We start from the raw sequence: 26,167 nt of genomic DNA on the forward strand, positions 1-26,167 counted from the left end.
AGTAAGTGTCTGAGGCCAGATTTGAACTCAGGATGAGGAGTCTTCCTGATTCCAGGCTCAACATTGTATCCACTGTGCCACCTAGTTGCCCTCAACACTTTACAATTATTATCTCACTTTATCCTCACAGGGAGGTAGATGCTATTATTATCCTCATTTTACAGATGAGGAAACTGAGGCTAACAGAGGTCAAATGACTTGCTCAGAGTCATACATATAGTAAGTATCCCAGACCAGAACTTGTCTTCTCAACTCCAGGCTCATGCTTTATCTACTGTGCCACCCACCAGCTGCCAATATAGGTGTTTAATAAACATTTATTAAAGTTAGTTCTATTTCATACTAGAGAAGCTATGATATTTTCTTATTATGCCATAGGTTTTTTAAAAATACGCATTTTGATTTTTAGATTTACAAACATATATACATACACACACAGACACACAGACACATAGACACGCACATATATATGTATATACACATATTTACTCAATATATGTATCTTGAATGGCCCCCAAAATCAAAACACATATGCATTTTGCTAATTGATACCACATCCTCATATTATATAATACATTATTAGATAATTAGATAGTTCCTTGACCAAGTATCCCCTAGTTTCAAAAAGAAATAGAAAAGAAAGTTGACCACATATGTGAAACAATTCAAGTTCATTTGAGGAAAGATATTATATACATTGAATTTGTCATTCCTCTTATGATTTCCATATGAGTTAGCAATGGCTTCAAATGTTCAAGATGCAGTAGAGATGAGGTGAGGCCCTGTTTTGGAGGCACAGGAAAGCCTCTGAAGAAACTGGTCATTTTGTTCTTCTTTTCATAGGATTCCTACATGACCTTTGCCCCTGACTTTGAGAACCCAGGGAGGTACTCAGTCCGCCTTTGATCTCGTTTAAGCAGAAGGCAGCTGTAGCTGAGTGTCTTTTTTTCCACCTTTTATTAACACAGCTTGTGCTCCAATGGACGCATCCGACATCAGGCTACAAAATAATTTAACAATCCAACCTGCTGTTCAGGTGTGAGTCACGGACTTGTTATTGACATTATTCCTAGGACATAAATGATAGAATTTTAAAGCTGGAAGGAATCTTTGAAGCAGTGTGGGTGGCACAGTAGAAAAACATGGTGGCTCTAACCAGAGGACCTGTGCTCAAATCTTGCCTCTGATCTTTTACTTTCTTGTATGACTTCAGTCAAATAAAGCAATCTGCCTGGAATCTCGTTGTGCTAATTTGTGAAAATAAATAGAAAGATAAACAAATGAATGAATGAATGAATGAATGAATGAATGAATGAATGAATGAATGAAAATAAGAGCTAGCCTGGATGGTCTCTGAGATTTCCTATACCTCTAGATCTAGCTCAGCACCTTCATTTGATAGAAGAGGACCAGAGCATTGAAGTGATTTGCCTGAGGTCACAAAGTGGGAGAACCAGGCCTAGAATTTGGAATCTCTGGACTCCTAATCCAGAGCTCTTTCTCCTAAGTTATAATTTATCACCTTCTGGATGACTTGTATCAATCATAGGATTAAGAAATTTTATTTAAATATATAAAAACCAAAAATAAAAAAATAAAAACTATTCTTAGCTGAAGGGCTGTACCAAAATAGGTGCTGGTCCAGGTGGCTGACCTCTGCTCTAGAAGATAAGATTTTTGAGGCTAGACATGGTTTTGTTTTGTTTGTTTCTTTGTCTTTGCATTTCTAGCACCTAGCAATACATCTTGGCCCCCATAGGCATGTCAAAAATGTTTGTCGAACTGAACTGAACTGAACTGAATTGAATGTGCATCTTCTCCCAGGGTCTGCATTTAGTAGAAACCTAATAAAGAATTGCTGAAGAAATGAAAGCAGTCCTGGCATTTATTACTGGCAGTCAAAAACATAAGTAAGGGAATATTAGAGCTGGAAGGGGTCTTAGAGGTTATACAATCCAGCTTCCCACCTGACTACGACTCCCATCTCCAACATTCCTAAAAGACAGTCATCAAATCTTTTAAAGAATGTTTCCCATAGTGGAACACATTACTTTAAGAAGAAACCTATATTATTAGACTTCTGTGATTATCAAAAGCTCTTCTATATTTTGCTACTAAATCTGATTCCTGTAGCTTATAGCCATTTTGTCAGCCAGTCAATCTACAAGCATTTATTAAGCACCTACTGCATGCTAGGCACTATGCTAAGCACTAGAGATAAAAGAAACACAAAAGATGATCTATTCTGTCAAGGAACTCATGTCGGGGTCTAATGGGGATATACAGAGTCAACTGGACAGAGGATTAGTTAAGGGAGATCAGGATAGTCTTCTTAGATAGGTAGAGTTTTAGCTGGGACTTGAAGGAAGCCAAGAGGTGGAGATGAAGAGAGAGAGAATTTTAGGCATGGGGACATCCAGTGAAAATGCACTGAGTTGCAAGGAACAGCAAAAAAGCCAGTATCACTGGATTGAAGAATACACAAAGATGAGTAAGGTATAGGAAGACTGAAGCCAGGTTATAAAGGCCTTTGTATGAAAAAAATAGGGTTTTCCATTTGATCTTAGAGGAACCACTGGAGTTTATTAATAAGGAAGTGACAGGGTTGTATCTGCATTTTAGAAAGATTAATTTGATTGCTGGAGTGAATTGAGCAGTACCAGGAGAACATTGTACACAGTAATAGCAATATTGTATGATGATTAGCTGTGAATGACTTAGCTATTCTCAGAAATACACTGATCCAAGACAATTCTGAAGGACTTATGATGGAAAATGCTATCCACCTCCAGATAAAGAACTGATAGAGTCTGAATACAGATCAAAGCATACCATTTTTCACTTTCTTTATATTTTTGTGGGGGTTTTGTCTGGGTTTTCTTTCACATCATGACTAATATGGAAATATATTTTGCAAGATTGCACATGTATAACCTGTATCATCTCAGGGAAGGGGAAAAGGGAAAAGGGAGGGAGAGAATTTGGAACTCAAAATTTAAAAAAAAAAACCCAAATGTTAAAAAATTGTTTTTTACATGCATTTGGGAAAAATTGATTACTGAGTGGAGGATAGACTGGAGCAGAGAAAGTTTTGAGGAAGGGAGAAAAAACAAAAGGAGTATTTTAATAATTCAGATATGACATGATAAGGCCCTGCACCAGAGTGGTGGCAGAAGGGTACATATAACAGATATATTCTGAAGGTAAAACTGACAAAACTTGGCAGCAGACTGGATATTAGAGGGGTGTATGTGAAAATGATGGCTCGAAGTAATCTGGTTTTGAATCCCATTTTTGACAGCTAATAATGATGTAAACCTGGACAAGTGAGTATGAAATATTCCTCTGTCTTTTCTTCCCCAGGCTGTATTCTGAATTCTTTCAACTGTTCTTATTATGTGCCTTTTTGACATTGCAAGATTCTTGATGCCTCTCTTCGGACATAAAATCACAGAAGATTAAAGTTGGAAGGGATCTTAGAAGTCAGCCACTTTGGGAATGATGCCTCCATCCCTCCCCAGCACCTTCAGCAAGTGGACTTCTAGGCTATGCCTAAAGAGAATTTATTCTTCTCCAAGGCATCCCATTCCCTTTCACACAGGTCTCTTTTTTTAGGATTAGAGGATCATAGATCTAGACCTGTAGGTCCCTCAAATGTCTCCTAATCCAACCCCTTTTTGTTACAGATGAGGAAACTGAGATACAGGGAAGTGACATGACCAGCCCAGAATAACAAAGTCAGAGTATGAGCCAAGGTCACTTCTTATTGTGCCATGCTGATTCTTTGTTGGGAAATTCTTCATATATTCTCATATCATCCTTTCTTTAACTTCCACCTTGGTCACCCCTTTTGAAATGTAGAATCCTTCACATATTTGGGAACAGTTATCATGTCTCTTTGGGGCAGCTAGGTGGTGCAGTGGATAGAGTGCCAGAGCTGAAGTCAGAAGGATTCATCTTCCTAAATTCAAATCTGACCTCAGATACTAGGTGTACAACCCTGGCCCAGTCACTTAACCCCGTTTGCTCAGTTTCCTCATCTGTCAAATGAGCTGGAGAAGGAATGAAAAAAAAACCACTCCAGTATCTTTGCCAAGAAAACCCCAAATGGGATCATGAAGAATCAGATACTACTGAAAACACTAAACAAAAATATGACTGCAAATGCCTAAACAAGAAGTTATATATCGAGGCATAGCTAGATGGCACAATGGATAGAGTGCTGGGCCTGGAGTCAGGAATATCTGAGTTCAAATCCAGCCTCAAACACTCACTAGCTGTGTAACCTTAGGCAAGTTACTTAACCTCTGTGTGCCTAAAAGGCAACTAAGTGGCTCGGTGGATAGAGTGCTGGAGTCAAGGAAGACCTAAGTTCAAATCTGGCCTCAGATGCATACTAGCTATGTGACCCTGGGCAAATCACTTAATCTCTGTTTGCCTTAACCTACTGGAAAAGGAAATGGCAAATCATTCCAGTATCTTTGCCAAGAAAACCCCATAGACAGTATGGTCCATGAGACATGAAGAGTCAGACACAACTGAATGACTCAACAACATGTCTCTACTAAGTACAGTACACTCCAATCTAATAAGCATTCATTAAGTGCTCATTGTGTGTAAAGCCCTGGGCTAGGTATGAGGGCTACAGAAGCAAAATCAAGACAATTCTGGTCCTCAAGGAGCTTACATTCTAGAAGCAAAGTCTTGTCTTCCCTCGGGGAGGTTCCTTCACCTGTTCTGAAAATAATATGGCTTTGAGTTACCTCACCATTTTAGTTACCAGATTCTATCTTGTGGTCGCTAGAACTCAAGATTAGGGCTGATTGTGTGTCGCTGGTATTATATGATTAGATTTACTCTCTTGTTCCAAAATATCAAAATAATTTTGGATCTCAATTCTGTCATCTATTTTAGCTATCCCTCCCAGGTTTGAGTCAGTGGCAAATCCGGTAAGCTGCCACTCATGTCTTCATCCAGGACCCTACTAAAATGTCAGATAGGACCAGTTTGAGGACAAAAACAGGTAATGAGCAGCCTCTGAGTTGATATTAATGCACTAATCATTGCCATTTGGGTATGACTGTTCAAGCAATTAGGACCCCACCTACATTTTATTCAGAATTATGTCATGATAGAAGGAAGAAATAATGTTGAAGAGAAAGAAAAATTAGAGTGAAAGTGAAAGGAGAAAAGCATAAAGATAATCAGAGGGAGGAAAAGCCTATCCACAATTCTCTCAGATACCACATTCCATCCATAACTTGCTTTTCTCCACGTTAAGTCAGCTTCAAGTGGGTAGATGATATAACAATTCTGAGCCCAATACAAACCAGTGATATTTGATTATCATTCAGCCTCATAACCCCTGATACTTTCCATACCCTTAGTTATACTGCCCCTCCAGGTTTTATTCTGGTTGAACAAATGGTTAGGATGGTTTTAAATGGTGTAATATATTGACCATTTAAAATCATCCTAACCATTTGTTCAACCAGAAGAAATCAATGCCCATATTAACTACAAAGGACCTATGGAGGAAGATGCTATCTGCATCCAGAGAGAGAACTGATAAATAGAAGTATATGTAGAATAGTTTTACATACATACATACATATTTGTGTCTAATGGTAGCCTCTCTAGGGCAAGGGGGAAGGGAAAAAAAGGAAGTTACATGATAACATTATGATATATTTAAAAGGAATAGCAATTGTACATAATAGATTTGCAGTTTCATGTACAATCATCTATTTTTTCTATTCTACTGTTATGGAAATGCTTGTTTTATTTCTTAAATTCGGAATAAAATTAAATTAAACAACAAAAACAACTCTTAACATACGCTCCTCATTTCCTTCTGACATATGCTGGGAAAAAAACCTTAGAATAGCACTGCTTTTTCTTCTGTGCAAGAAAATACTGGTCAAGAAATCATCTCTGCCTATCACAATCACAATTCATTACCACCTGTTACCACATCACTTTTGGCTTTTTGCTTTCTTTTTGCAGGCAATGGGGTTAAGTGACTTTTACAAGCTTACACAGCTAGTAAGTGTCAAGTGTCTGAGGCTGGATTTGAATTCAGGTCCTCCTGACTCTAGGTCCAGTGCTCTATCCACTGTGCCACCTAGATGCCCCTTCCACATCACTTTTGATAGCTCATCTTTCACTCATATAGGGTAATACTGAGGGATGTTCTGGTAAATATCTGAAGATAACAGCAAATCATAATACACCTTTAAGTTTAATCTGCATTATTAATGTTTACTCTATCACTTTTTAAAGACAATGGAAAAAAATGAAATTCTGGTTTGTAGTGTTTACCACTTTCTGAAATGTAAATGCTCACACTGAAAAGATAACAATCAGTTGGAAAGAACCTGTAGAAGCTGGCTCTAGCACAGTCCTGATTTTGCCCCTCATAGCCTTCTCATTGGGCCATTCCTGTATCCCCTCCCTGCTACCACAGCAAGGCTGTGGGCACATGAAAAATTGGTGCAAGATCAATTTCAAGGGATATAACATTTATGTTGACAGCTGAAAAACAACAGCAGTATGCAGACAGTGCTGGCACAAAGAGATCAGGAAGGGATGGATGAGTGTGGTTAAAAATATATTGCCAACCATAAGGCCCAGAAACTACCCAAGGACAGACAGTCAAGTAATGAATTTTATCTATTACTTGTAGCCCCAGAAAGGCAGCATATGAGAGTGTAAAGAGGACTGAGGCAGGAGAGCTGGACTCAGGTCCTTGCTTTCCTCTAAGTCACTGTGGGACCTTGAGTAAGTCACTTCAATTTCCATCTGTAAAATGAGGGATGTAAACTACAAAGTCATCTACCATCTCTCACAGCCTTAATATTCTATGCTTTTCCCCTCAGTCATTTAGGCCAGGTCTGGAGTGGAGAGAGGACTGGGTTGGCGTGTGGGGAATGGGTGGAGTAGTAAGTCATTGGAAATTCCCTTCAAATATATAGAAATGGACTCTTTTCATTAATTCTTGGTTGTAGAATTTCACTGCAGTGGAATTGTAGGGAGTAAAGCTAGCAAATCTATGGTCTGTTCTCTTTTACTGTATGTGGAATTTTGTTGTAACAGATGTCCACTAGGGTACAGCTGCTAATGGTTTAAAGATTGATGTTTTGGGTAGCTCTAGGCTGGCCATTTTCTGTGAAGGTATTTCTTTTCTTTTCTTTTTTTTTTTTTTCTTTTTTTAAACTCCCCATGTGGCTTAGTCTCATAGAGTTTCATTTCTTGATTATTAGAGAGAGTGGAGTAGAAAACCATTCTCTCTTCTTTCCCTCTCTTTCTCCTTTCCTTCCTTCATTTCTTTTCTTTTCTTTTCTTTTCTTTTCTTTTCTTTTCTTTTCTTTTCTTTTCTTTTCTTTTCTTTTCTTTTCTTTTCTTCTCTTTCTCTCTCTCTCTCTCTCTCTCTCTCTCTCTCTTCTCCATCTCGCTCTCTTCTTTCTTTCTTCCCCCTCTCCTTTCCTTCCTGTTTTCATCCCTCCCTGTTTTCCTCTTTCTCTCCTTTCTTCCTTCTCTCTCTTCCTTCTTCCCTGTCTTCCCCCCCCTCCTCCCTCTCTTTCTCTCTTTCCTTCTTTCTTTTTTGCAATCCCTATTAGGTAAAATTTATGTAGCTACTTAGGTTTCCGTGGTTTAAAAAACATGTTTGATGAAATTACCTTATCAGAGGTGTAGTTCTTAAAATACTTTCACCAATGCTCTCTCTTTTATGTTAGGCACTTCTACAGGGATCATTGTCTAAAGAATTCTGCCATGGAAGTATGGAACTTAAAGACTCCCAAGAGATCTTTGGTTTAGCTCCCTCTTTTTTTTTTTTTTTTTTTTGCTTTTTGGTGAGGCAGTCAGGGTTAAGTGACCTTGCCCAGGGTCACACAGCTAGTAAGTGTTATATGTCTGAGACTGGATTTGAACTCAGGTCTTCCTGAATCCAGGGCCAGAGCTCTATCCATTGCACCACCTCTTCATTTTTCAGATGAGGCAACTGAGATCCAGAGAGGTAGAGAATGACTTGCCCAAAGTTACCAAGCCAGTTAGTAAGTAGCATAGCCAGGAGCTGATGTCTTTAGAAATCTCAGTCCAGTTCTCATTAAGGTATGCCATGGTGCCTCCCAATCCATTTGTCTTACTACCTTAAGTCTCCTTATACTTCAGAACCACAAGAGAGGCCATTAACATCACAACAAGTAGGAGATGATGAGTGGAGAAAGCTTGTGAATTTTTTTGTGGGTACAGTAAGAAAATTTAACTGTTCCTTGGATAAAGAACTACATTTGCAGTTATTAGACACTTAAGGAAGAAACCCCTCTCATATTTGGGAATGATTGTTAGCAGCCCTCAAGCTTCACATTGGGATAATTAACCAAAGGCCCAAGAAGTAGACAAGTCTCTAGTATATCCTGTAATCAGACACGATGTTCTAAAACCCATTCTCCACACCACCCCCAGATCCAAAGCTGGTCTATGGATATTTCTTTAAACACATTGAAGAAATAAGACATGAAGTAGGGATTGGGGAAGAAAACATGGAACTTAAAGGGAAAACAGAAAGAAGGAAGGAGAATGAGATCATTTGCAGAACTTATTTGGAAAACAGAGTTGAAATGTTCAAGATGGTACAGCTCCTTTAATATATGAACCATGGCATTTCTTACTAATTCAGTTCTTGTTACAGGAAACAAATGCAGATGGAAGAGATACAGAGAAGAAGGTTGGAAATATCTCACTGCAAAATGCAATTTTTGGAAGAGTCCATCTTTGCAGTCAAATGAGTTGTGCCCAAGCTGAGTTCCAGTGCTGAGAGGGGAGTCTTGTGATCTGCCTATGGAGACATTTCAAGCTGGATGTCCTGAAGACATATGAGACTTAAAATGTCCAAAATCAGAATTCATTATCTGTCCTCCTAACTTCTCTTCATGCCTTGAAAACTTTCCTATTTCTGTTAAAGGTACAAGCATCCTTCCAGTCTTTCCTGGTATCATCCTGGACGCTCCACTCTTCTCACCCTACAAATCCAATTAAATGCCAAATCTTACTGTTTCTGCTTTTACAACATCTCTTTCATCTGACCCCTTTTCTCCACTCATACAGATACCACCTCAGTTCTGGAACCCTTTTTCACTCTTTCCTAGATTATTGTACTGACTTCCCAATTGGTTGTTCTGCCTTAAGTCTCTAATTACTCCAGTCCATCATCCCCAATGTTGCCAAAATAATTTTCCTTCAGTGTAGATCTGACCATGTCACTTCCCTAATTAATAAGCTCCAGGGTTCTCCTATGTAGGATAAAAAATAAATCCCTCTGTTTACCTTTTGAAGCCCTTCAATCTGCACTCTGAGTCCATCAACTCTAACTGGAGGTGGATAGCATGTTCCAACACAAATCCTTCAGAACTGGATCCACTGAAGTTTTAAGAAAAGGGAGTAGGACTGTATCTATGAAGTCTTTGCATAGAGAACTCCTAGGTGAGGATACATCTTCCTCGGCTGATTCAGGTTAGCACTTTCTCTGCAACTTTTAGTCTCAGAAGATTGTCTAGAGGGACTTTCCCAGGGTCACCCAATCAGTATGTGTTGGAGAAATGACTTGATTGCATATTTTCCTGATATTTTCTATCCACTATGCTATGCTGCTTCTCCACTAATTGTTTCTATGTCCTAATGCTTAAGTTCAGCTGAAAGCACATCCTCACTTCTAAACTCTTCTATATGCCTAATTTCACACAAAATCTAGGAGGGTTTAAAATAAGATCTCATTTGGGAGGTTTTCTTCTTTCATTACTTTGTCAAATGTTCTAATGGCCAGGCCCTCATTAAGGTATTTCATAGCCTGAGGGGTAAATGTAAATGAGTCCTCACTTTGTATATGATTCTCATGATAAAGACACTATCCAGGAGTAATGGAAACATATGGATAACTCACCTGAAATGGTCTGAGTAAACACTGTGGAGTGTGCTCTCCGTTGGGACAGTTTGGCTTTTTCTTCATTAGATATAAAAGAAAAACAAAATCAATGCCACATAACTCTCAGATGTGCCTATGGCATTCCCCTCTACCACTGTGCAGTATGTCACATTAGAAATGTGCTGTACTATGCTGAATTTGTAGAAGGACCCAGGTTTGAATCCTTGTTCTAATATTTATTATTTCTGGACCTTTTGGCCAGTGACTTCATCTCTCTGGCATATAACTTGCTCATCTGTCATAGGTGGGGGAATTAAATTGAAACTATGGTTACTAAGACCCCTTCTGGCACTAAAATCTATATGTAAAATGTGCCCATTAAAATTAGAAATGGATAATATTAATTTAGAATAGACTTTCCTCTCTTTATGTCTTAACTGCCTAGAGGTTCCTTTAATTCAGTATTTTCTTTCCTTCTTATCTGCTGGCACACTTTAAAAAATCTGTCTGTTGTTCTTTCCTTTCTCTTTCCATCTGGTCTTTCAAATTTGTCTTCCCATGTGGATGTTTCTTACTGAAACTGCCTTTTCTAAAGTTACCAGTGATCTATTCGTTGCCACATTCAATGATCTTTTCTCAGTCCTCACACTTCCTGACTTCCCCTGAACAATATTAGCCACCTTTTTCCTCTGGGATCTTCTCTCTGAGTTTTCCTGACACCATTCTCTCATGGTTTGCCTCCTACTTCTCTAATTGTCCTTCAGTTTCCTTTGATGGAGCAGTATTCATTTTACTCTCTTTAACTATCTGTGTTCCCCAAGGCTCTGTCCTGGCTTCCTCTTTTCTTTCTATGTCCTCTGTCTTGGTGATCTCATCAGCTCCCATAAGTTTAATTCTCCTCTCTATGCAAACGATTCCAAGAAATATATATTTAGTTGTAGTCTTTCTCTTGAGCTTCATTCTTAAACCACCAGTTGCCTGTTGGACAGAAACTGCCCAAGCAAGGGAAAAGAAGTAGGCATTTTAAACTTAACATGTCCAAACCCATAATTCGTTATGTTCCCATCCAAACCCACCCTTCTCCTTAATTTCTCTGTTTCTGTCAAGGACACTACTCGCCTTTCAGACTCTCTACTTCTCATCTCCCACATCCAATCAATTTCTAAGTCTTCTGTCTATTAAGCAGTGTTTCTAAAGCACAGGTCTAATGTCATTGCCCTACTTAATGAATTCAAGCTACCCTGGTTACTGCCAGGATCAAATACAAATGCTGCTAATTGACATTGAAGACCCTTTATAACCTGGCTGCTAGGGCAACTAGGTGGTGCAGTGGATAGTGTACTGTGCTTGGAATCAGGAAGACTATTCTTCCTGAGTTCAAATCTGGTATCAAACACCTACTGGCAAGTCACTCAACCCTGTTTGCTTCATTTTGTAAAATGAAGTTCTTCATTTGTAAAACGAGCTGGAGAAGGAAATGGCAAACCATTCCAGCATCTCTGCCAAGAAAACCCCCAAATGGGGTTATGGAGAGTCAGGCATGAGAAGGAACAACAACAATCTGGCTGCTACCTACCTGTTTAGCCTTATTTTACATGTTTCCCCTTTGTATACTCTATTGTCCAACCAAACTGGTCTACTTGCTCTTCTATCCCACGCACAAAGGTTCATTCTCCCTCTCTGTGACTTTGCAAAGGAAGTCCCCCATGCCTGGAATTCATGCTACCCTCACCTCTGTCTCTTAGAAGTTCTATCTCTCTTCGAAGCTTAGCTCCAGCCCCCTTCTTATAATAAACCTTAGCTATTCTTCTGTTAGGGCCCCCAAAGAAATGACTCTGTATTTATCTTCTAAATACTCTGTCTTTACTTACATGAGTATTTTAGTTTCTTTGTGTTACATTGTAAGCTCCTTAAAGGTAGAGAATGTTTCATTTCTACTTTTGTATTCCCTTTGACGAGGCATAATGCTTGGCACAAGGAAGGAGCTTAATAAATGCTCATTGCTTGATTGTCATATTCATTCCCCTATCTGCTCTTTGATCATTCTCTTTATGTATTCACGTGCTAGCTCCTTTCTTTCTGAATGTCTGTTGGTGGCTCTTATCTATTCATCATTTTTGAAATCTCTTATTGATTTTTTTCTATGTGTCTCCTCACCTGCCTCCTTATACTGTAGAATCTCAGATACACATCAGGAATCAACTAGTTATCTTTCAGAAAGAGCATTACAAAGCTTCATATGGTCTTCATGTAGTCTTCAAGCCATTCTTCATGGCCCTTCTTCATCTACCATCCAACAAGCATTTTTAAAACTCTCACTCTGTGGCAGACACTGTTCTAGGTGCACAGTGAAGGGATATGGCAGCTGGAGCAGTAGCAGGAGAAGAAGAAGAAGAAGAAGAAGAAGAAGAAGAAGAAGAAGAAGAAGAAGAAGAAGAAGAAGAAGAAGAAGAAGAAGAAGAAGAAGAAGAAGAAGAAGAAGAAGAAGAAGAAGTTGGAGAAGGAGAAGGAGAAGGAGAAGGAGAAGGAGAAGGAGAAGGAGGAGAAGGAGGAGAAGGAGAAGAAGGAGAAGGAGGAGAAGGAGAAGAAGAGCAGAAGAAGAAGAAGAAGAAGAAGATGATGATGATGAAGATGAAAGAAGGAGAGTAGATGGCATACTGATGAGAGCACTTTACTTATAGTCAGAAAGACTTAAGTTCAAATCCTGCCTCTGACACTAAGCTGCGTGACCCTGGTAAGACATTTGACCTTTCTTTTAGACTGAATTTCTTTATCTGTAAATGGGGTCAGTAATAATACCAATGTTATTGTATCAAATGAAATAATATAAATAAAGCACTTTGCAAATATTAAAGCACTAGATACATGCTAGCTATGATTATTAATAATTATGTGACTATATGTTGAGACTTAATAACAATAACAACAACAGCTAGCATTTATTCAGGACTTTAAGGTTTACAAAACACTTTACAAATATCATCTCCTTTGATATTCAGAACAACTCTTGGAAGTAGGAGCCATACTTAGCCTCACTTTTCAGATGAAGAAACTGAGGCAAAGAGAGGTTAAATGACTTTGCTCAAGGTTACAGAGCTAATATATTTCAGATGTAGGATTTGAACTCGTCTTTCCAAGTCCAGTGCCCTTTCTGTTGTGCCACCTAGGAGGCTCTCATTCTGAAGTCAAAGCTTAATGGTGAGGATAGATGGATAGAACATTTATTGAGTCCCTTCTATGTTCCAGGCATATAATACTAGTCTTAACATACATTTTTGGAACAGAAAAATGGAAATACTTGGAAAGTATCCTAACAAAAATTCATGCAATATTAACTGAACTCAGGTACCATCATCCTCAGGCTTATATGGAAAGGTGAAAACTTTGCAACAAAAAGGGGAAGAAAATTGATGGACATTTATAGCCCACATGATAAAATGGTCAAAAACTTGTAGAAGTGCTTCTGAAGCAAGCAGATAGCTCTTTCTCAAGCAATAATAAAGGCTAACAACAGTTCAATACCACTGAATTTGTCAAAGATAATTAGAAGTGGTTGACTTCTGGGTGGATCCTATGAAATCTAAAATCCAAGAATGGAATCAACAGGCATCCAATGGACAGCATCCACTTGAATTCAATCAATAATCAATGATAAATAAGTATGGAACAAATGGTTGGGTCATATAGATTTGTTTATAGAAAGGGAGGGATTTATAATGGCAATTCAGGGCTAGGTCATTGCCATCAGAAATTATGGACAGGTCATCTTTGAGAAGACTGGATTTAAAAATAAATTCAAGTTATGCAAAGAAATACTAATATTTGGCAATACTTTACTATGGGGGCAATCTACCAAACATGTAAACATGAAGTGAGATGGTAGTCAGAATGACATATCAGAAGCTTGCTATCTTTCATAAAGTAACATATGAGAAATTCTCATTCAACTAATACAGATCTCATAATATCCTTGAGAATTCAACAGATTAAGTGTGCTGGACCAAGACTATTGACACAGATAGAATTGTTGCCCATATATGCTTGAATGCTAGTGATCCATTAAAAAATGTGAAGAACCATATTTTCAGTGGACACTGCCATACCAAATAGGCATAATCTCCCAAATCCATGGAACAAAAAGTTTTAAAAATACAGACTTAACAGATGAAATAAATGTCATGGGGGTGCACAATGAGGCACACATCATCTTTGTCATTGTGTCTGTCACTGGAGTCATCCCAAAGCTGTTTTGGGGGTAAGTAAGCCCACTGAAGATAAATTTACACCATACTTCTTTTATTTAATTACAGAAAGGAGTTATTTTATTCTCTTATGCAAAAGTCTGTAAACCATGCTATATGGAATGATACTGGAATGATATGGAATGACTTGTTTTAGAACTCCTTCTATCAGAACACCATTGGGGGAAAAATGAGACTGAGATGAATAATAACAATAAATCAAAATATACTTATTAGTCACCTACTATCTACCAGGCAATATTCTAGGCACCAGTGATACAAAGAAGAAAAAAAACCCAGAACAATCCCAGCTGTCAGGAGTATATATATATATATGTATATGTATATGTGTTTATTATATCTGTGTTTGTGTATATATGGGTATGTGTCTATGTATATATACACATTTATACTTTGTAGTTATTTGGTATAGATTGTATATATATATATATATATATATACATATATATATGCATATATATATATACACATACATGCACACACAATCTGTACCAAATAACTACAAAATAACTTGAAGATGGCGGGAGAAGCTGTGGAAACAGGAAATGCCTCATATAGCAGGTGACACTTGGAACAGAAAAATGAAAATGTGCTGAGCTTTGAAGAAAACTGAGGATTGTAAAGGGTGGCAGAGAAGAAAGAAGGTACTCTTAGTATTTGGGAACATTTGTACCAAGGCATAGAAATAGGACATGGAACATGTATAAAGAACAGCAAAGAGGTCAGTTGGACCACACCATAGAATACATAAAGAGGATTAATGTACGTTATATTGAGAGGCAATGAGAATTAACTGGAGCTTTGGGGCACACGGGAGTAACATGATCAGACATGTTCTGGAGGATGACTGGAGATGGATTGGAAAAGGGAGAGGCTTGAGTCAAATATACCACTTAGGATGTTACTTTGATAGCCTAGGTCAGAGGTGATTTGAGCCTGAACTTGAGTAGTTATGGTGTGAGTAGGGAGAAGTGATGTTCTGGAGGTTGAATTGAGAAGACTTGATAACCAATTGGATGTGGGATGGGAGAGAATGTGGAATACAAGCTAAAAGACTTAGTCCAGTTCCCTCATTTTACATATAAGGAAGCTAAGGCCCAGTGATTTGTCCATTGTCAGACCCAGCTAATAGGAGCCTACAGATTATGAACTTACTTCCTAATACTTTTATTCAGTTACCCCAAATCGGTCATTTTACCTACCTGTGCAATAGTCTGCAGAACAGAAAACCCCACAGAATATAGTAGGATAGCAGTCTGGCCCAAGATTCTTTCACAGCTCAATTGAACTAGATGAAGAGAATGAGATTAAAAACAATAAAAATACCAATTGGCATTTACATAGTGCTCAATGTACATTTTGTATTTGATTTTCCTAACAACCTTGTGAGGTATCAATGAACCAGCAAGCATTTATTAAGCACCCACTATGTGCTACCACCTAGCAGCTAGGCAATAAGGATACAAGGATAAAAAGCAAATTGTCCTTGCCCTCTAGTCACTTAGATTCTATTGAAGGAAATAACACACACGTATTTAAATAAACATGAAATTTATACAAAGCAAATGATGCAATGCTGTAGCTATTATCTTCACTTTACATATGATGAAACTGAGGCTGTAAAGGTTAAATGTCAAATTCCCATGAGTAGTGTCTCAGGCAGGATTTTAACCTGGGACTTTCTGATTCTGAGTCCAGTGCTCTATTCTTGATACCACTCAACATTCCTCATCTGTAAAATGGGCTAGGGCAGAGGCAATTTGAGCTTGAACTAGAGAAGTAAGAGATGTGGAAGATGAATTTAGAAGACTTGATAAAGCATATCACAGGGTTTTTGTGAGGCTCACATGAGCTAATGGATGAAAAATGCTTTGAAAACCTAAAACAGTTTTTGAATGTCTATCATCATCATCATCATCATCATCATCAACCTCATAAAAGTTAATTCCTGTTATTAAAAAATTCAAGGGACTATAGCAATTATTTTGTTGTGCTGGGATTTTGTTGTACTGAATATTTCTGGAATTAAGTGAGCTGTCAGCTGTGTTTTGCCACTTTTGTTACAGGGAATTTTTTTGTGGTTGTAGTTGTAATAGTATTTGTTTTAACAAGATTACAACTACTTGTGCAAGTCTGTGTATATGTGGAATTGTGCCCATCTTCCAATATGTTATTTAATGTTTATTACATCAAAAATCTTATCAGTTAATTCAAGAGTGGCTACTCTGTTAACTTAAACCCACTTATAGCCTTAAGCAGCAATTACAAAGTTTCATACCTTAGAGTATGGTTCCTAGGTGTCAAAATCCACATCTCTACAAGATGAGGAAGCATGTCACAGGTCTAGCCAGTAGATGTCTCTGTTACACTCACCCACCATTACAGATCACTCTGATGAATGAGAAACCTTGGGAAAATGAGTTGGGAAAACATAGTTTCTCCTTTTTCTCCTCTACCCGTTCTCCCCTGGCCCCAATCTACACATTCATCCTCACCTTCATCCTTCCATCTGAAGCTCTGTGGGCCCTGGTCCTGCAAGTAATTGAAGAGTGCTAAAATCTGGCCTGAAACATGCTTCCTGTGCTCACTGGTGTATTTGAAGAGTCAAAAGGCAACAGAAGACTGTTTTCTAAAGAGGCAACATGTGGAGGACTCAATGTTGCATTACTGAGTCATAATAATTAATTACATACTGAGGTGAGAAGATGTTCTGAATTTAGGTGGATAACTCATCCCACGGATGTTTAAAATACTACTTCTGTGGGGGAAGGGGAAAGACAAAAGGGGAGTAACAGTAAGCAGCAAAGTTGGAGGCCAAAGCCAGCTTTGGCAATGGACTTCCCATTTGGGCTGATGGGTCTTCTAAAGCAAATCTTCTAAAGCACCTTTTTGGGGTCATGGACCCCTTGGGTAGTCTGGTAAAGCCTATGGACCCATCCTCAGAATAATGCTTTTATATTCATAAAGAAAAATATAGAATTACAAAATAAGCTAACTATATAGAAACAAATAGGTAAGATTTTATTCATCTACATTCATGGACTCTATGAAATCTACGCATGAACCCTGTTTTAAGAATTCCTGTTCTAAAAGTTTCTAATCATCAGATTCCCTATTTTGGGTGAGATGAGGACATCTCATTTTGTAGCAAGATACAAGTCAGAGGGGAAAGGGTGGAAAGGGGCCATCACTGCCACTTTGTTAACAATATTTTAGCTTTACAGGATGTGTTTGGTGAGGTGTAAAGCAGGTTAAAAAAAATCACATCCTAGGCTCATTGGATTTAGAGTCCTAAGTGACCTAGAAACCAGCTAGTCCAACTGATGAGAAATGAACCTAGACAGAATCATTTGCTTGAGGAGTCAGGAGAGCTGGGTTTGAACCTTGTTTTTGGAAACTTACCTGCAATGAGGCCCTTAGTTTCTCTGAGCCTCAATTTCTTATTCTGTGAAACTGGAAAAACAACACTAGTGGTACTTATCTTATAGGGTTGCCATCAAACTTAAATGAGAGTACGTAAAGTGCTTTGTAGACCCGTGATTTTGTCACTGTAGGGAGGATCTGGTGAGCAGTTTCCTTTACCAGTATAGATTCTCACCTTTTCTAGAACTTATGGATTTATGGTTAAGTGACTTGAACAGGATCACACAGCTAGGGTGTGTGTGTGGGTGTGTGTGTGTGTGTGTGTGTGTGTGTAGAGGGGACTGAATTCAAATCCAATATTTTTTAAACTACATTACCTGTAAGTTCATTTGCATTTAGGAATAATATTCATTCACATGGGAACCTGATATGTTTAGGGCAGCTAGGTGGCACAGTGAATGGAGTGTTGGGACTGGAGTCAGGAAAACTCATCTTCCTTAGTTGAAACCCGGCCTTTGACCCTTACTAGCTGTGTGACTCTGGGCAAATCACTTAACCCTGTTTGCTTCAGTTCCTTCTGTATAAAATGAGCTGAAGAAGGAAATGGCAAACTACTCTAGTATCTTTGCCAAGAAAACCCCCAATGGGGTTACAAAGAATCAGATGTGACCGAAATGACCGAACAGCAACCTGACATATTTATGGACCATGAGGAACCCACAAACAACTCAGTGGGTATTAAGGACAGCTTTTTTTTTTCCCTTGGCAGTAGGACAACTTTTGTCCATTTTGACAAGAGCTAATATAGAAGAAGGGAACAAACATTTATTAAGCGCCTGTTGTCGTTCTGTTATGTCTGACTCTTTGTGACCCCATTTGGGGGTTTCTTAGCAAAGATCCTGGAGGGGTTTGCCAATTCCTTCTCCAGCTCCTTTTACAGATGAGGAAACTGAGGCCAACTGGGTTAAGTGACTTGCCCAGGGTCACACAGCTAGTAAGTATCTGAGGATGGATTTTATCTTACAGTTGAAAAAACCAAGGCAGGCAAAGGGAAGTATCTGGGCAGGATTAGAATGCAGGTCTTCCTAACTCTAGATCTAACATGCTATCCACTGCATCACCTAGCTGTTCACAGGGCCTTTGGAGTATCGGAGAAAGACAATTTGGGTTGAGTCTGGCCTAAGTGTCAGTAAAAAGATGCAGATAGCTCAGAGGCAAGGAAGAGATGAAGGACAGAACTGACTGGAGGCAGCTACGTGGCTAAGTGGATATAGCACTGGGTTTGGAATCAGGAAGACTCATCTTCTTGAGTTCAAATCCAGCCTCAGATATTTACTAGCCGTGGCACCCTGGACTAGTCGATTAGCCCTATTTGCTTCAATTTCCTAATCTGTAAAATGGGCTGGAGAAAGAAATGGCAAACCACTCCAGTATCTTTGTCAAGAAAACCCCCAAATGGGGTCATGAAGAGTTGGACACAATTGAAACAACTCAATGACAACAAAATGACATTGGATTAAGACCTAGGAGAACTGAATTTTAGTTCTTGCTCTGTCAGAAATACCTGGGCATGACATTTCAACTAAATGACCCTAAATGTGTAAGATGGGGGAATTCTACCAAGTGATCTCTAAGATACCTTCTGGCTCTTAAGTGCTTTTACTTGACATTCCCTGGTCACAGCTTCCTAACTGCTCTGCAATCCCTAGAGAGCTGGATGGGAGAAGTTCTTTAAAGAATAGCTGAGATGCTTAAAGGGCTTTACATTTTATCTCTGGGCTTTCTATATGCTATGAGCCTCGGGACAACCCTCAGAGATAAGTACTATAAGTATTTCTGTCCTTATTTAATAGATGAAAAAACTAAGACTGAAAAAGGTTTGTTTTTGATCACACAGATAGTAAATGTCAAGGGGCAGCTAGGTGGCATAGTGGATGGAGCACTGGCCCTGGAGTCAGGAGGATCTGAGTTCAAATTTGACTTCAGATATTTATTAGCTGTATGATCCTGGGCAAGTTACTTAATCCCTATTGCCTCCAAAGGAAAAAAAAAAAGATAGTAAATGTCAGAAGTAGGACTTGAAGCCAGGTTTTCCTAACTCAGTTTCCAGAACTAACCATTGTTGGATAAATAGAAAGACATCCCAGTGAAGTTGTCAGGACCATCCCTACAGGGGCATGATTATATAGGGTTGATATTTCTTCTAACAAGAAGGATCATAGGATCATAGATAAGGACACAGAAAGTACCTTAGTGATCATCCACTTCACGGGTACTTAACCTAGAGTCCAAAAACTTGTTTTTGGAAAAAAAATCTGATACCTATTTCAATATAGTTCTTTCTGTAATTCTATATATTTTATTTTATGCTTTAAGAATATATTATTCTGAGAAGGGACACATAGGCTTCACTAGACTGCCAGAGGGGTCCAGGAAACAAACAAACTAAAAAGGTTAAGTACCATTGATCTGTAACAACCTCCTCATTTTGCATGAGTTACCTGAGCCTCTAAGAGGTGAAAGTGAAGGGCATTCTCTTTCAACACTTAATGTGGTGGAAAATCACTGGATTTGGATTAGAGTTTCCAGCCTTGCCATTTACTAGTTGGGGGGCCTTGGCCAAATCACTTAATTTCTCTAAGCCTGTTTCCTCATCTGTAAACTTGGAGATAACAAAATGCCTTTCCTCACAACCACCGGACAATGTCCATTTTTACAGATGTCGCGGCTGGGGTTCAGAGGTTAAGTGATGGGACTTGTTCAGGATCACACAACTAGTCAGCCGAGAGGCAAATTCAAGACTCCAAAACCTCACTATCCCAGCCTCTTGTACTCCCCACTGCTGAGTGGGGTGGATGGATGAGATGATCTTTAAGGCTCGCTGTCCAGTCCGTCTGCGTCTGCCCTAACGTGGTTCCTGTCCCCTCTATTCCAGTCTGCTCACCAACGTGTACCCTCGGATTTCCCTCGGGCACCTGTGGGAGCCCTGTGGCTGACACCGTGCCCAGCCTCTCCTGGCCTCGCCGCCCCTCACCACCGGCTTCCACCCATTGCCAGCCTCGGGGGTGGCACCAGATGCTTCCTTTCCCCAGGGAGAGCCCTCCTTCCCCTCCCTCGCCGGTGGCAGCAGAAATCAGCACAGGATGAAGGCATGTAGCTCTCGCGGAGGAACTGGGCATGCTCAGTAGCCGGGGCAGGTTTTGGTCTCGAGTAGGAGGATTTCGCACTACCCGGGCCATGGGGGAGGGGCGAGCAGCCAGGACGCCGCCGCCGCCGCCGCTGCCGCCGCCGCTGTTGCATCTGCACTTGGGGGCCGCAGGCGGAGCTCAGCATTCCACTCACTGGTGCAATAGGACAGTTTAGCTCCTTCGGCAGAGGAGCCGGTGGCGCGACCGCCTCCACAAGTTGCTGGGACCCGGATCCCAAGCTCTCTCTCCTCCTCCTCCTCCTCCTCCTCCTCCTCCTCCTCCTCTCTCTCCCTGCCTTTATCCTCGAGCCCGGTCCCTCCCTTCTCCCACACGGGTGGCTGTTCCTGCTGCTTGGTTAGGGACAGAACGCACTGCCCACTAACCCAGAAAAGCAGATGTAAGCAAGACCCCCGCCCCCAGCCCCTCCGCTGCTTCCAATCGCAAATCAACAGTGTTTTCCTGCGCCTCTTCTCTGCCCTATCCCAAAGGGTCAAAATATGTGGCAGCCGGCAACCGAGAGACTGCAGGTAAGCAAGCAGGGAGGGAGACCGGACGGGGTTTGCTTGACTGGGCGCGCAGAAGGGAGAGGGGAGAGATAGAGAAAGCACAGGAAAAGAAGCAAACGGAGCCGTAATTACGGGGGATGGATCCTGGGCTCAAATGCTACATTTGTTTCATAAAAACCATGTAAGATGGGTTGATTGGGGCTTGCCTCTACCAGCTCAGTAGGGGCCACGCACCTCATCAGTGTTTGTTGTGGATGATGAAATAGACCCAGAGAGATAAAGGTAGGGGTGTGTGTGTGTGGAGGCCGAGGGGCTTCTTTCTTTACACAACTTTTAGTGGGCGCTGTGTGTGCGTTTGTGTGTGTGTGTGTGTATGTGCGTGTGCTGTATATCGAATAGGACTTTCTTTCCAGAGATTTTTAAATTGCATTCCACTGACAGAATTTACTGGTCTGGGGTTAGGTTTCTTGAATCCAGATGTTTTTTTCTGCCTTCAGGAAAGACAGAACAGATGATTTGCGAAAGCATCCGTTTTGCCAATATAATTACAAAAAAAAAAGCACACATACACACACTCAAGCTGTTTAGCTTGGTAACGTGATGTTATTTGTTTCTGGTTTTTGGCCATTCCCTCTTTCCCTTCTTTTCCGTCTTCTGCAAGTCAGAAGTTAAGAGCAGCCTGGACTAGGTCAGGTATTGGGTCATCCCCTTAGCATTCAAAAGTTTTCATTGACACGAGCTGAACTGCAAGCAGGCATTAACTGCGTTTGACTTACATTCCGGTGCCAGGGAGTTGGGGGTGGGAGGCAGGAGGAAACGGGAGGGAAGGGGCATTTGGGCACTGGCTGAAAGTTGGACAAGTGTGGTGGTTTCAGCGAGGAGCTTGCATTGACACACATTGAGGTCTCCGGCTTGCCCTTGCTGCTGGCTTCTACTCCTGCCGTTAGCTCTTAAATATTCTCCAGATGGACAGGTAGATCAATTACCAGATGAAATTTACAGAATCTCCCAGACAAACTTTTGGCAGGCCTGGAGCAACATTGTCTAATAGTAGACTCCGAAGGATTGTGGAAGTGGCAAAAAAAAAAAAAAATCAAAACCCCCAAATATCTGTCACAATCGAAAATGGTTAGGAAGACCTGAGACCCTTGGAGATAGTGTCAACAAGTTACTTTGTTTTAGTAGGGGGAGAGGATACCCAAACATAGTTTAAGCCTGATATTTCATTGTCGAGTTAGTCTTTGAAAAAGGGAATGGACATGCCAAGAGCTTCAGTATTTGACTTTAAAGGAGAAAAAAAAAATCCAACAACAAAATGAATAAAATAACCAGAAACCAGTGAGTCTTTTTCTTGCTTTTTTTCACCCTCCCCACTCCATTTTCTTCCAAAGGGTGTCCCAAAAGTCTTGGTGCAGACTGTATTTATGTTTTAGGTATTCTGTATTTACTTATATTTATACCTGCTATTATTCCTGATAGAATGTAAGCTTCTTGAGGGTAGAAGCAGTTTTATTCTTGTCTTTGTGTCCCCATTGCTTGCCAAGAGCCTCATGTAGGTACTTAATAAACACCCGTTGAGTGATCATTTCAAAGGAAAACTAGACTTCTTATCAGTGGGAGAGGGGTTCCCCTTACCAGATTTTTCTATGCTGGGCCTTATTCAGCAACAAGTTGCAGTGAAGGGCTTCATTCAGCTGAACTTCTCCAAGGATAAACATTGGGTATATATGTGTGTTTGTATGTGCATATATCACATATATACCACATACATGCCATGTATAGGTTGATGTCGCTATATCTATATATACAATCCACATGTGTATGTATATAAATAAATGTATATATAGACACATAAATATTTATATAGGCATACCTACACACACACACACACACACACACACACACACACACACACAGAGGCTCAGATAAGATTAAGTGACTTGCTCCAAGTCAAACAGCAAATGACTGAGGTAAAATTTGAATCCAGAGCCCTCTGATTCTAGACTAGAGGAAGTGCTGTTTAAGGATAGCGTGTTAGTCCCATTGTGTCTCCACCACAGTAGTGTAGTGGGTATGTACATTGGCATGGATTTCTCCTTCTTCCTTCTTAGGGGGTCCTTTTTTTGTGTATCATTAATGTCCTGAATGAACCATCTCTCGGGAACCTTTGTGGAGGCAATTGCTACAGTCCTTGATGCTTTTCCCATGGCTGGGTGTTTTTGCGCTTCTGAATTTTTGAATTTTTGTCTATTTAAGTTATTTCTACCCGGCCTGTTTTACTTAGGAAAGTGTGTGAGCTCCAAAGTACATGACCCTTGGCAGGCAAACTCTCCTGGCTTGTGCTCTACATGGTGATATTCCCTTACTAGAAATATCCACTTTCTTTTCTATGAAATGTACAAATGTGTTGTTTGGAATGATTTCTAGAATGATTTGTGCTTGCAGTACATATATTTCATTTTGAAGTGGTCCCTTGAAATATATGAGGGATAAAATATGCTTTATGCCTTCCTTAGCTAGGACAACAATACAGTTCACTGTGGATTAGAACTGTCTTGGTTGAAAGCTATTTAGTGACACAGGACTTAACATGACAGTCCCTGAATATAAAATTCTCTGAAGATAAATAAAAGTATAACCTTAACTAACCCTCTAGTTCTAAAGATGATATGATGGATAAAAGAAAATTTTAATCAGATTCTTATTTTCGAAGGGACCCTTAAACAATTTTTTTGGAGGTGGAGGGGGACAATTTATGGTGAGGGGAGGGATATAAAGACTTTGCTAGTGACAAGATCAAATTTGTGGTGGATTGTGGTTCCCTTTGTTACATTGCCCCTTTATTTTTTTTTGAAATTATTTATTGGCACAGAAAACACTATAATACAGGGGAAAAACCCAAAAACTTGTCCCCCCAGGTCCCTGAGGCAGCAGGATGCTTTCCTGTGCCCAGAATTCTTCACAAAGAGAATGGCCCAGGTGGACAAGTTTGGATGATCCACAGCCTTCTATCTCTGTAAACCAGAGCCCCAGCATGTCTCTGTCCTTTCAGGCCCCAGTGAAAGAGCCCTCTTTGTCCCCTCAAACATACTTAATTAATATTTAATCCAAACATACATATTCAGAGGGGCCAAAGTGAAGGAGAGGAACTGAGGAAATAGAGAGCTCCCTTGTGGGATAGGGAAATCAATTTGTAGTCTCTAGACCAAATATCCAGAAAGAAGAGGGGAAAAAACCAAAACTAACCATTTTCTTTTATTCCTTTTCTTGGTTAGACGTCAGTTTAAAGATTTTTTACTTCTCTGGTAGTTGAGTCCAAGAGAGTTGACTGGGCAGAGTGCTGATGAGAACTGACAGCCAACTTTGACGAGGTCTTTATTATTTGAATCCAGCAACTTGTATCCTGGCCCGGGGGGTGGAATCCTTGATCTGTTTTTGTTGTTCCTCTTGCCAATCTCTTTGCCAAGGAGTGTAATGGTTATGTTTTCAGACTTGGGGTTTAGCTCTTTTCCCCTGGGCACATGAACAGGCAAAGAGACCTGTTGCCTTAACCATGACCCTTCCTCTGCTGGGTTATTTCCCATTCAGTCACGCACACTGCCTCAAGTTCATCTGCTGCCTTGGATTTTAACTTGGCCCAGCCTCCTGAGCTCCTCACTCCTGCCCTCAGTGGAAGTTACCCCAACTAAAAATATAACATGATTAAAAATGGTTGTGAACACTTAAATACCAAGCTCATCCTTCTTCTGAATGACAACATGATTGCTTTCCTGTTCACCTTCTATCACGCACAATGAATTTTGGCTTGGAGGAACCCAAAGGATTATGAATTGTTGAAAGAAGAATCGAATGAAGCATTTTCCTAAGAAAGTAAATAGTTTCCCTTTCCTTCCTTTAAATAACTCAAAGCCCTAATTTTTATAGAGGAAAGATCCCTATCTTTGATGCTGTCCTGGGTAGACTAAAATCTATATGACTTTTGTAGTTATCATTGGAAAAAAATATGTCCCTTAGAAGTAAATTGACTTGTGATTTTGAACCTGCAGAGAAAGTGGGTACAGTTAACTGCAATTATAGAGAGTATTGTCTCTTGGCTATTTCTTTAGTGACCCTACTATCTATATAATGTTGGAGACTAACAAAGGAATAAAGGGTGGAGGAGAAGGGCCAACAGAGTAATTTTGGTAAGACCTAGGGATATGTGGAATATATAACCTTCCCACTTCCCCTATTCCTGCCACAGTAGCCTCTTTGAGGGGAGGGGAAATGCTGTTCTTTTTTTTTTTTTAAATCCTTGGCACATAACATGACACCTTATTGGTTCAGATATGCTATTTCAACAGTTAAGGGACACTCTCAATGTGGAAACTCCCTCCACTGCTACATTTACACAACTTGCTGTAAGTTACAATCCTTGAGAGTTGGTGATACTGAGAGAGTGTAACTTGCACGTAGTTTAAACCAAGTATTCTTTTTTTTTTTTAAGGCAATTGGGGTCAAGTGACTTGCCCAGGGTCACACAACTAGTAAGTGTCAAGTGTTTGGTCTGAGTCCAAATTTGAACTCAGGTCCTTCTGACTCTAGGGCCAATGCTCTATCCACTTCGCCACCTAGCTGCCCCTCCCCCCCTAGTTTTCTTATACCTTACTCCTCCCCATGTACTATGTGATCCGGTGGCACTGGCCTCCTTGCAAGTTCCATAAATAAGACTCTGCATCTCTTGGCTGCTGGCATTTTTTTTTGTTGTTGTTTTGGCTGTCCCCCATGCCTGGAATTCTCTCCCTCCTCAACTCCATCTACTGGATTTCTTGGTCTCCTTTAAGTCTCAACAAAATCTCATTTACAGGAAATCTTTGCCAATTCCTCTTAATTCTAGTGCCTTTCCTTTCTTAATTATTTCCTATTTATCCCGTGTATGTAGCTTGC

At 40.0% G+C, this 26,167-nt stretch overlaps 1 protein-coding gene across 2 annotated transcripts in view; it reads left to right on the forward strand.

Annotated features, from left to right (window-relative positions):
• The first annotated feature begins 20,739 nt into the window (after positions 1-20,739).
• The window catches only part of PID1 (phosphotyrosine interaction domain containing 1), a 286,570-nt gene continuing 281,142 nt past the window's right edge, over positions 20,740-26,167 (forward strand). The window contains exon 1 of one of the 2 annotated variants that reach the window (XM_020970966.2): positions 20,740-21,262. In XM_020970966.2, the coding sequence (XP_020826625.1) occupies positions 21,233-21,262 (30 nt within the window). In that variant the 5' untranslated portion in view covers positions 20,740-21,232. The remainder of the gene's footprint in view (positions 21,263-26,167) is intronic. The other variant, XM_020970965.2, reaches the window with a different exon arrangement.

This window comes from Phascolarctos cinereus, unplaced genomic scaffold (assembly GCF_003287225.1).
Source record: "Phascolarctos cinereus isolate Bilbo 61053 unplaced genomic scaffold, phaCin_HiC Scaffold_7;HRSCAF=346, whole genome shotgun sequence".
NCBI lineage: Eukaryota > Metazoa > Chordata > Mammalia > Diprotodontia > Phascolarctidae > Phascolarctos > Phascolarctos cinereus.